At 31.1% G+C, this 13,090-nt stretch overlaps 1 protein-coding gene across 4 annotated transcripts in view; it reads right to left on the bottom strand.

Moving 5' to 3' along the window:
• The window catches only part of LOC132740513 (fibrocystin-L-like), an 83,649-nt gene extending 71,588 nt beyond the window's left edge, over positions 1–12,061 (bottom strand). For all 4 annotated transcript variants that reach the window (XM_060728429.1, XM_060728428.1, XM_060728432.1 and 1 more), the window contains exon 1: positions 11,810–12,061. In XM_060728429.1, the coding sequence (XP_060584412.1) occupies positions 11,810–11,864 (55 nt within the window). In that variant the 5' untranslated portion in view covers positions 11,865–12,061. The remainder of the gene's footprint in view (positions 1–11,809) is intronic.
• Positions 12,062–13,090: the final 1,029 nt, after the last annotated feature.

The raw sequence follows: 13,090 nt of genomic DNA, 5'->3' as shown, positions 1-13,090 counted from the left end.
GCACCAAAATTCCTGAAAGTCTGCGAGTGTCCTTCAAAAAGTCGCAGGACAATGAAATAGTATCTTAAAGGTCCTTAGAAGTAAAAAATATCATTATTTCTATTGGTACCAAAAATTCCTGAAAGTCTGCGAGTGCCTCAGAATTGCCTAGAAGTCGAATATGTCAATAGAACTTTGGCAACAATAAATCCTGGAACTCAGAATCAGTCTGCCAACTGAGCATTCCACCAGAGCATTTTTTAACTATATTTCGGAATGCCCTGCTAGATTGCCTAGCCAGCTTAGCATTCCACCAGAGCATTTTTACACCATATTTAGTAATGCCCTGCTAGATTGCCTAGCCAGCTGAGCATTCCACCAGAGCATTTTTTCACTATATTACGGAATGCTCTGCTATAGTGCCTAGCCAGCTGAGCATTCCAGCAGAGCATTTTTACACTATATCTAGTAATGCTCTGCTAGATTGCCTAGCCAGCTGAGCATTCCACCAGAGCATTTTTTCACTATATTAAGGAATGCTCTGCTATAGTGCCTAGCCAGCTGAGCATTCCTGCAGAGCAAATTTTACACTTTATTTAGTAATGCCCTGCTAGATTGCCTAGCCAGCTTAGCATTCCAGCAGAGCATTTTTACACTATATTTAGTAATGCCCTGCTAGATTGCCTAGCCAGCTTAGCATTCAAGCAGAGCATTTTTACACTATATTTAGTAATGCCCTGCTATATTGCCTAGCCAGGTTAGCATTTCAGAAAAGCATTTGTTCACTATATTTAGTAATGCTCTGCTAGATTGCCTAGCCAGCTTAGCATTCCAGCAGAGCATTTTTACACTGTATTTAGTAATGTCCTGCTAGATTGCCTACCCAGCTTAGCATTCCAGCAGAGCATTTTTACACTATATTTAGTAATGCTCTGCTAGATTGCCTAGCCAGCTTAGCATTCCAGCAGAGCATTTTTTCACTATATTTAGGAATGCCCTGCTAGATTGCCTAGCCAGCTTAGCATTCCAGCAGAGCATTTTTACACTTTATTTAGTAATGCCCTGCTAGATTGCCTAGCCAGCTTAGCATTCCAGAATAGCTTTTGTACACTATATTAAGTAATGTTCTGCTAGATAGCCTAGCCAGCTTAGCATTCCAGCAGAGCATTTTTACACTATATTTAGTAATGCTCTGCTAGATTGCCTAGCCAGCTTAGCATTCCAGCAGAGCATTTTTACACTATATTTAGTAATGCCCTGCTAGATTGCCTAGCCAGCTTAGCATTCCAGCAGAGCATTTTCTCACTATATTTAGTAATGCCCTGCTAGATTGCCTAGCCAGCTTAGCTAGCCAGCTGAGCATTCCAGCAGAGCATTTTAACACTATATTTAGTAATGCACTGCTAGATTGCCTAGCCAGCTGAGCGTTCCAGCAGAGCATTTTTACACTATATTTAGGAATGCCCTGCTAGATGCCCAAAACAGCTGAGCATTACAGCAGATCATTACCTTCCCTATATATATTGAAATGCCTTTTTGCTTAGCTCACTGTTCACTGCTAACTTCTCACATACATAAATATAAATCAAATTTGACTTCAGTGAGGGGCACCATCTACCTGAAAACGGCAGGGAAAAGTTTATTTATTTTTCAATTTTTATCTATTTTTTACTAATTCTTCTATTATTTTTTGGTCATTATGTAACAATTTTCAATTTAAGAATAAAAAATGTATGTTCTTGAAATAAAACAGTTACAATAATTTCGGTTTATTGTTTAGAAAACTGTTACGTATTTCGGTTTTATGTTTAGAAAAATAAAACATATTTCGGTTTAATGTTCAGAAAATATTTCGTTTTTTTTTAGAAAATTGATACATATTTCAACTTCGCGTAACAGAATTACTTGCGCAACATAGAAAAACAATATGAGCCGCGCCATGACAAAACCAATGGGTTTGCATAATGGGTTTGCGACCAGCATGGATCCAGACCAGCCTGCGCAGCCGCGCAGTCTGATCAGGATCCATGCTGTTCGCTATCAGTGTCTCTACTTGTTATAGGGTTTGTAAGCATTGCTGCGCAGGCTGGTCTGGATTCATGCTGGTCGCAAACGCACTATGTTGGTTTTGTCATGGCGCGGCTCATATATGAATTAAAATGTATCTACAGCAAACAAGATTACTCGGGTACTTTAACATTTTGCATTTTATCAGTGTTAGACTTAAGAATAAACTAATTTAAAATAAGACATTTACATGTGTCATAATAACATACTTAATGTTTTATAACACAAAACAAGGCATAACATCATAGTCAATTATAAATAAAGAAAGCAGTATTTGCCTTCTACAGATCTGAGTCTTATAAAAAAAAAATAAGCCACGCATGTCTATTATCACAATTTTATTGAAACTATCTTAACTGTAAAGCAAATAAAAGAGAACATCAAAGAACGCTTTACGTAAGAGGCTAATGAATATTGTTTTTTCTTTCTCTAAATTGCGTGCGAAATTGCTGATTTATTCCATTATACTATACCATCATTCTATCGATTTTGTTAAGTGGACCGAAAACGAAACATGTGAATCATGAACTCTAGATCTAGATCTATTTAATATAAATTGCCATCACCAGTTTTGTTGGCTATCAATAATTCAGCGTAATTTGAAAGGGTCGCTCAAAGGTCAAATATTTGATATTATTTACATGAAAAAAACTTTATTTCATTTGCATTTTGATTTTGGACAAGATGAGTTACTATTTGCAGCAACGCTAATGCTTCAGCCCCGTAAAATATCATTTTAAAAATCAGTATGTGTCCATAAATATATCATATACTCATTGAAAATAAGTTTGTTAGATACCAGTAAAATTTCAATTACTTGTAGGATGTGAAAGTGGTGGAAAGACTTGCTTGGCAGAATAGTTTTTTATGAACGTAAATAATACAAGTATTTAAAAAACCTACATTAAATGAAAACATAACTGTTTGGCACACGCATACCCCACTCCTAGTCTTATGGGATATGACGATTTTTAGGCTTGGGTTTTACGTTGCACCAACACTGAAAATGTCATAATGATGGCGACTTTCCAGTTTTACTGACGGAGGAAGACCTCAGGTGCGCATGTGCTAAATAAAATCACCAATGTTACGTTAGGTACCTGAATAGCTTTCTCACATGAAAGAAGAAGTCCTTGGCTGGATATGAGGCCACATAAGTGAGGGGCTAGTGGTTTGAAGTCAATGGCTTAAACCCCACGAGCAAGGATATGAACTAATTCAATATATGTGACAATTATTGTTATATAACGTGACATTTTTATTTATGGAAAATAAAAAAAATTAAAGACACGAATAATGACACACAAAAAAAATGTACTTCCGATTCTTTATTTTTTAATTTATACTTGATGTATACTTTTTCAGTCTTTGCTGACACAAACAAAACGACCTGACCTATGTTTCTCCTGTGATCAGTGATTTTTATGACACAATAGATTTAAAAGTGTTTTTTTTTCTATTTTATTATGACACTAAACTATTTGAATAATAAATGTATATTTAAGAAAGGTTTTCATACAGATATGCTTGTTTACTTAAATGTGTTACTTTTGAAACAAATTTGATTGTTAGTATAATAATAGCCATGTCAAAAAAGGAAATTGTAAATAAACCTCCATTTTGAAATATTATTTTTTGCTACTTAAAGGAATATGAATATTAATACAAACATTTTCACATTTGAAGAGTGGCGTATGAATAAATAATATAAACACTCATGATTAAATTGTCATACAGAGGTCCTCCGATAAAAGTCATTTTAAAAAGAATTTATCAACATAATATTCAAATCGTAACGTAATTGTCTGACAGGGCATTTTAGGAGGTCTGTAAATGATGTTGCAAATGAACCGTAATAGGCTTTAATTACATGAATTAATAAAGCGTACAAAAGTGTTAATCAGTGAACAGTTCATTATCGTTTATCAGTGAACAGTTTATCAGCTTTAGTCAGTGAACTGTTTATCAGCTTTAATCAGTGAACCATTCATAAGCGTTAATCAGTGAACCGTTTATTAACGTTTATCAGTGAACCGTTCTTTAGAGTTAACTAGTTAACTATCCATGAGCGCTAAACAGTTAACCGTCATTCGAAAGATTTTTTTTTATAATTTTATAATTAGAAGTTTTCCCTCTCTCTTTTCTTTTCATTCTAAACTTACGTTGGTTAGTTTGTCATATAAATAATTATCCATCTATATTCATAATTGCACTTGCGCAACGCATTCAGATTAGACATACAAGATATCATTTTCAATTTGAAACATTTCTAGTCCGTAAGTACGAGATGTATTATTGTAATAATAAAAAATGCAATGCAAAATTCAATGGATTTGACGTGCTAACCATAAATCTCTTTATTAAAAACTAATAACAATACAGTATGATACATATCGTACGTAATTACAAGTTTTTAAACGACAAAATGTGTTTTATTTACCACAACAAAGCAAATAAAAAACGTTCAATAATGCTCAAACATATCTTGAAAGTAGTTGAAATTGAAATCTAAATTTCGTCTTTCTTTTTTTATAACAAGTAATATAAAAGAGCCGTGTTTGATCTACGTTTGGTCTACATTTGAATGATTTATTTGTGAAATATTTGTTCAATACCTAATTATTAGATTCAATTCAATTCAAATTTTATTGCATTTTTCGACAAAACTTTGCCTTTGGCAATACATACAAAACATACATAAATCACTTGAAATATGACATACATTCAATACATTCAATACAAATATACAATGTTCACATAAAATGCAGAAACATATCAAATTTTCAATTCTTGCATTGTTTCTAAAACACTAGATCTTAATGCGAATGCTTTATCTAAAAATTTACATAGTTGCAATATTCTACTTTTATTTCCTGATGACATAATAGAATAGAACTTATTTAAAGTTGGAAAAGATACATGTTTTATAAAAGATTTTCTCAGTTCTGAATATAAGGGACAACATAATAAGAAGTGGTATTCTGATTCAACATTTTTATACGGGCATAATTTACACAATCTGTTATTTCTATCAGTTCTCATATATCTACCTGTTTCTATTTCTAAGGAATGAGAACATAATCTAAAACATGATAATTGTTTACGTAAATTGTCATTTTTTACAAAATTAAGATATTCCTCGAAACAAAACTGTGTTTTATATTTCTTATAGTAGTCAAGCTTTGGCATATTATCTATACAGTCATGCCACTGTTGTAAAAATTGATCTCTTATTCTCTGCTTAAATAACATATTATAATTGACATTAACTGCATAGTTATAAATAATGTACGGGAAGCCCATATCAGTAATAACAGAGTGAACGCGTTTAGCCCAGCATTTATCATTCCCATTAATACATTGGTCTAAATAAATATGGTATGTAGGCGCCTGCTGGCGCTTAACGATTTTATTCCAAAATTGTAAAGCTCTTTCCTTACATAGAACAGACAAAGGAAATTTACCTAGTTCCCCATAGATAGCACAATTTGGGGTCTGTCTTTTGACACCTAAAACATATTTATAAAATCTTATCTGTAGTTTATCAATATCTTTCAGCTTATATATACCCCAAACCTCTGACCCGTATAATAAGATTGGAGCTACCATTCTTTCAAATAAGTATAATTTTGTTTTAACATCGAATTTAACTCTATCAAAGAGTGCGAGAAGATTGTGGTAAGCTCTTAGACCTTGATCTGATAGTGCTTTCACAGCTTCAACAAAGCTACCTGTGTAAGAAAATTTCACTCCTAAATATGTAAAACTATCTACTTTTTCAACCAATTGACCATTTATAAATAAATTAAAATTATGGACTGACTTACGTTTTTCAAATACACATATTTTTAGTTTTATTAACATTTATCTTCAAACCCCATTTACATGAATATTCAAAAACATTATCAACTTGTGCCTGCAAGCTTGCAGGGTCAGTTGTAAACAACACAATATCATCCGCAAAAAGTAACAAATATTTAGATAAAAGGTTTAGGTCGTTGTTAGACATTTTGTTAAGATCTATACACTGATCAATATCATTAAGGAATAAAATAAACAGCAAGGGAGATAATGGCTCGCCTTGTTTTAAGCCTAGAGTTACCTCAAAAAAATCAGAAAAATTTGATTTAGAATCAATTTTGACACAAGATAATACAGAAGAGTAAATGGATTTTAACATAGTAACCATTTTACAGCTAACGCCATTTTCAATCAATTTAATCCACAATGCATCTCTTATTACAGTATCAAACGCTTTTTCATAATCTATGAAAATACAATATAGTTTTGATTTGTTGTCAAGTATCTTCTGGATAAGGGAATGTAGAATAAAAATAGCGTCAGCTGTAGATCTAGAATCTCTAAAACCAAACTGTACATCGTTAAAAATTTGTTCTGATTCACACCATTTATTTAACCTATTACGTAGTACTAAGGAAAATATTTTTGCCATACAATTTACTAACGTGATGCCACGGTAATTTGAAGGATTTTTCGGGATCACCTTTCTTATAAATAGGTACACAATTACCCCTTTACACCATGCTTCTGGGTAAATGCCAGTCTCAAAGATTTTATTGAAAATAGTACACAAATATGGGCTTATAAATATATTAGCATCAATGAAAAAGTCAGCAACAATATTTAAATAATCAGCACTCTTATTTCTATTCAACGAAGATATAGTTTTCGACACTTCCTCCACACTGATCGGACAATCTAACTGTTCAATATATAACGGTGCATCACGTGACTGAATAAAATCGTCTGCATTAAAATTACTGTGCGGCAAATTAGAAATATTTGAAAAATGGTTAACAAAACTATCTGAATCTAAGTTGTTTCTATCAGACGGGCTACGTTTGAATTTATTTATGTATTTCCAAAACTTACGCGGTGAGGTTTTTGACATTTGTGACATATTAATTTTTTCTTTAGAGTAAAATATCGCTTTTGCTCGTCTCTTAACCTTTATATATTCCCGTCTACTTGACAAGAATGACAACTTAGAAATGATAAAGTGCTTAGATATGTAACGATTTTAAGCAGTTTGTTTCTATTGTGTTTGTATTCCGTCAGATATCATATAATATCGCAGTTTTTAATTTAAATGAATAGACGATTACTTGCATAATTTTCATTATGGAAAATTATAAAAATATGCTATTTATTTGAATATGCAAATTTCTAAAAGAGATCAAGGGCCAATTGTGTTTTATACGTGTCGCATTTAAAACATTTTTTAAATTATATAAAATATAACAGTATATATAATTAGCATTTTATCTATCGCTTTTAAACTAAACACATTAAAATTAAATGATAAATCACAAAAACACAACTACTATTTAAAAATCTTATTTTTTTATATTCTTAAAGATGCATACCTCAAGATGAACCAAAATATTTCAAGAAAGTCAAACTAAGATTTTAAGAAAGGTGAAAAAAAATCAAGATTCAAGTTATAATTTACATGTTATGTGCATTAAATTAATGACTTATTTATCACCATATTTCTACTGCGTGACTAACACAGTAAGGGCTATTCCTGCATATTCCGACCGCTTTTTGGTAATGAACGTGGATTGTAAAGACCGTTTGAAATTGGTAAATTACCTTTTTGTTCAGTTCACAATATTATACTTTTAAATACATTTTCAATTTTTTATGAAAATTAACATGAATCAAGAGTATATGCACAAGTGTAGGGTTTAAAAAATATCTAGTATAAACATTTCCGACCAAATTTATAACAGAATAGAAAATGTACTATATAAACTGGACATTTTTTGCCAGTAAAGTAATTTTTGTAAGACATGTGTTCTGGTGTCATATATTTTCTTATGCCAAAAATGACACTGATATGATAAACAGCAGTGTCATAAATGCACAGCTTGTCCTAATACAATATGACAAAATTGATTTAAGAATTTAGATATCAAATTTGAATCTTTTTATGAATCCCGGTTGCCAAAATTCAAATTGTTTGACATATGACATGAATTTACAGCGATTGTGAAAATGACGCATTTGAAACAAATCATGTTTTTGCAACTACCACCACTTTCTACGAACATGAGATTTAAGCATACAAATTTAAATAAAAAAATATGTGAAATACAAAACAGAGAATATTTAGTCCTTCAAAGGGTTTAACTTACTAGGATATCACCCATTCAACCCTTAATCGTCTGGAACTAAGTTTTTTTTGTATTTTAATTATTTTAATATGAGGGATCACGTGATATGGTGGTATACGGAGCGGTTAATTTAGCTCCTATCCTATAAGTTTGTTTTTTGTCAGTCTTGGATATTATAATAAGAAGAATAGGTAGGTACATGTATTGTACTTGTACCTATTCTACTAATATTATATTTTAACTGGTTTAACATAGATCACTAGATTTATAGTTAAACTTTGGTAGTGAACAAGCAAAAATATTGAGTGTAATATCCAGTTCTGCTCGTGCATGACGGAATCATCATGTGTTACACCAACTGGTGATTCCGTGCCTTTCACAAACAAGGATTCGGCAGACAATCTAACGAATTACGTCAACTCTTAGAGGACTGAGGGTGATTCCTTGAAAGAATCTCCAACATATACGGAGATCTACCCCAAAATCCCACTCCTTTTAATAATATGATGTCTAAAGAATAAAAAAGATAATCGATAGTACTTTTTAAATGCTCAGTTGCCCTGTCACTTATTATATTGATATACTATGCATTGTACACTCTTCTGTTGCTACATGTAACTAGAGTTAATATAGTGTTGTTCTGTTCTGTTCAGTTTAAATCTTTTTACTCTTAAATGCAAAGCTTGTGAAGTCCGCACACTAATTCAGCAGGTCAAGAAACTCCTTTCATCTATTGCAAAAAGCACACATTATGTAATTCCTTTATATCTTGGTCTATTTAATAACAAGTTTGGTTAACTAGATATACAAATAGACATTGATTGATCAATTGGTAGTAAGCAATACGTAATATATCTAATTTATGAATAACTGTCAGAATATAATTATTATGTTATGTAATGGCATGTTTATGTCAACTTTAATCTTCTTAATTGATGGTTGTAATTCATTCCTTTTATAAAACTATTTACATAAGTAATACGACGTTAAATGCACCCGTCATCACATTCAAATCAAAGTTAAATAGCATGTGAACATAATATAAATAATAATAAGTTAAGATAGCTTAATTATTTAAAATCACATCAAACTATGTTTGAAGATTTAGTAGGCAGGCAAATAAGAAAAAAATAAAGTTCGATTAGTTCGGCAATTCTGAAAAAAGTGTTAAATGTGCATGTACCAGCACATGGTTAGTAGTGTAATGCAAATGTAATGGTCCAAACTCATTTAGGCTAGCATTTGCTAGTCCACCATTAAGATATATTTATTAATCGAACAGTATAAAGCATCCGCAAATGTGATTGCATGGCAGTTAGTATATAACCTCCTAATCTAATTTGTAATCAGTTGCAGTCATTCGATAACATACTTGAGTGGATTTTATCAGCTGTGCTTATATGTTAACATTCGAGCTGATTTCAAAAAAACATTACTTGAAACATTTTTATACTATAGCAATTATGCATACATCGAAAAGTAGAAACATGAAAACGCTACTACTAAATAATACTAAAATACTCAGTACTTCTGGAAGAAAAGAAAAGAAAGAAAGGAATTTAACATAAGTGACTTAAATATTGCAAATATTTGTGCACATTATATTTAATCAATAAATTATATGCATTCATTTCTTATTGAAAAAATTGACTTGGAATTAATAGAAAATAAATTTCTAATTGCCTCCCTTTATTTACATGAAATGTTAAATTCGGTAATATCTTTATAAATAATGCTTATTGTAACTTACAATGTTGACACATCTTAATTTGAGCATCATATTTATGAAATAAAACCATGAAAAAATGTGTTACAGGATCTTTAAACATAACATTCTTGGAACACTATTGTTTTAAATACCCTTATAAAGGTTTAAAGGAAATGCATTAGGTTTCTTCAATGTTTTCCACCATTTTTTATAGTTATTTCAAAGCCTAGAGAAGCATTATGTTGTGATCGAAAGTGTTATCGTATCGTGAAGAAACCTTATTCAGTATTATTTTAGGTTTTGCTTTGTTGCTTAAAGCCTCACAGTATACAAACTGTAACAAATGAATGTCACCATTGGGCGGTTGGCATTCATGAATACATTTTTTTATGCACTTACGGGTATGATTTAATTTTTAGAACATCCGAACACCCTTTAAACATTGTTATGTATATTGATGAAAGTCCTCGTTTCATGCAATAATTAGATGTATTGTCACGTCTCACATAGAATGGTCGTTCACTGCTCAACAATCAAAACGCGTCTTCTAATTAAGAGATTTTTCAGGACTTTATACAACCCGCAGAGTGTGATAAAATAAACAGTCAGATAACATGTTGATAGGTTACAGTGATGAATTTAAACCAAACTGTCCCGTTTATATAAAATGTAATATATATTATATATAAAATATGACATAAGCCTTTATTTACAACAAAGAAATCTTATATGTTTGCCTCTTGAGACAAAAGTTACAATATATCTAAAATGAACTAAAATTTTCTTAACCTCTTTTTCAATACTAATATAATTACACTATGTTAATTTAAAATCTGTCTAAAGTTAATATCACACTTGTGTGTCAGAATTGGGAGACATAATCTTAAAGCTTCTATTATAAGAAGATGAACAAAGACATTTTTAACATCTGTTTAAAATAAAATCCGTGACTTATATCAACATTTTCAGAAAGTATGACATCAATTGTTCTAAACTCGTTCTTGTGTTTTTTAAAATAGCCTATAAAACCTATAAAAATGCAAATGAGGTTATAAATCTAAAATTATGGAGTCAAAAATACACCACGCTTCTGAATTAAACAAGAAAGAAAACGCTTTATCATTTAAGTATAAAGACGTCACGGTCTTTGCAACCTTAACTGAATTCGCATAAATATAAAATAGAACATAGATACACAATTATGTTTAAAATAAAAATTAATCTAGCATGCAAAGGTAAATTCAGTCTCATTTTATCTAATATGTGAAGTACATTTATTATAATAATAACAACAAGAATCTAACTATTTCAAACATATTGGTGTAGAAGTTGCATGACCCAAAAAAGTACAGAGGTCCTTCAAAATATATCACTTTGTAAGCTTTTTGTATTTATCTGCATGTTCACGTTTTTTCCTAGATATTTCATGCTTACATGTTTTTTTGTTTGTTTTGTTTTTTGTTAAATACATCGTTTTTTACTACTTTGAAATGCATTGTCATGCGTCTTTGTTTTAGTTTTGAAACACAGTAATTTTTAAAGAGACACATCACCCACATTTTTTCGAATAGATACGAACAATTCTCTAATTTTAACATTAAACAAATAGCAAATATGACTTAGTATATATATTAAAATAGAAGCGTTAAAACTTCAATATAAATTAATATTGTAAAGAATGTTTTTTTTAGCAACTTGACAGTTCTTTTGGCAAAGGAGTTTGACTGTGATTAACTTTAAATCAGCTCTAAACACGGTCTAAAATTGTTTTGATGTTGATGATATTGAATTATAGTCCTTTCTATATTAGAAATATAAACTTTACTAATCACTTTATGCAATCCTTTAGAATATTCTCTATGACTTAAAGATGTGATTCTTTCACCTAACATAAACCTAAGAGGAAATATCTCACCTGTGAAAACACCAATCTGTAGAAGAGCCGCTGCTACAAAGATTGGAATATGCATGACGATCTAATTCTGTTCTTTCCCTATACCATCATATGTTTTATTGAAATATATAAGAAAATAAAAGTAATACACAAAGTGTCAAAATATTATAATTTTCCTTTCAACAACGTTATTTTCTTATCAAGAGAATGTTTGCAAATATTGGTCCGTCTTTTTATTGCGCGCTTTCCGGCTGCCCCCGTTAGATAACTGAAATATCCAATATCGATGCTTTAAAGACTTTGCAAAATAATATAGACCGGCCCAAATGTTTTGTCACTAAAATTGACTGACAGTATAAAAATATCTTCTTTATTCATTGATCACGCAGTTAGTGAGTGCTGTTAGCAGAGTTCGATTGGTGATCGATTTTAAAGTTCGATTAGACGTTTGTCTACTTGTTTAGAACATTACAATAACGTAAGTTTGATATGACTTTAGATACAATAAATTTTATTTATCTATATTGGTATAACGTGGCTGGTAGCCTAATCAATGAATACATTATTAAAACATATGCTGCATAACAAATATTTCTTGATAATGGTCTGATCCATATGATTTCTTGTTATTTATTTCTCTGTGCTTCCCGTTTTCAGCAATATTGTCTCTCAATATTGAATTATTTGCATTATAAAAACAAAATCCTGTGACCTTTTGTAAGGTATTTCCAAAGTGGCGACACTTTACAGTTAAAAATGCAAGTGATCTTTGCAAATCAGACTAAATTGCCGAATTTCTGATGATTTAATACTTGCATCAGAAGGGTCAATCTTTTATATACGATAACATTGTAGCAATGTCAAATAATTATACCCTATGCTTTCGTGAAACGTAGGCGACAAGCCTTGGGAGGATTAGGGAAGACACTAAGCAGACCTGTCATGAAAGGTCGTCTGTAATCAAGGAATATACAGAAATAGCCCATAATAGTAATGTTCAGATGAACGATATGTAGGTGGTTACAACAGAGTTGCTTTATTTATTTAAGACAATGTCCGTATAATGATGAAAAGGGGCTACTGATAAAGAACATCTTAGTCTGTGGCTCTTGCAGGATTCTAACATCTGATCAGTAAGTAATACACTAGTTGGGTCAGTTTAGGTTTGCATGTGACCCGATTTAAGACTATCCGGACAATTAAATTAAATATGATTTGAATATGATTTTTGTTCTCCGTACAACCCTAATCTTATAACAATTGGAACATTTAGCTTTATCCTGTTATGATTTGTGATTATAT

This window comes from Ruditapes philippinarum, unplaced genomic scaffold, assembly GCF_026571515.1.
Source record: "Ruditapes philippinarum isolate M1 unplaced genomic scaffold, ASM2657151v2 ctg1282_1_1_1_1, whole genome shotgun sequence".
Lineage (NCBI taxonomy): Eukaryota > Metazoa > Mollusca > Bivalvia > Venerida > Veneridae > Ruditapes > Ruditapes philippinarum.
The sequence above is the reverse complement of the archived record's forward strand: the minus strand, read 5'-3'. Positions and strand labels throughout refer to the sequence as shown.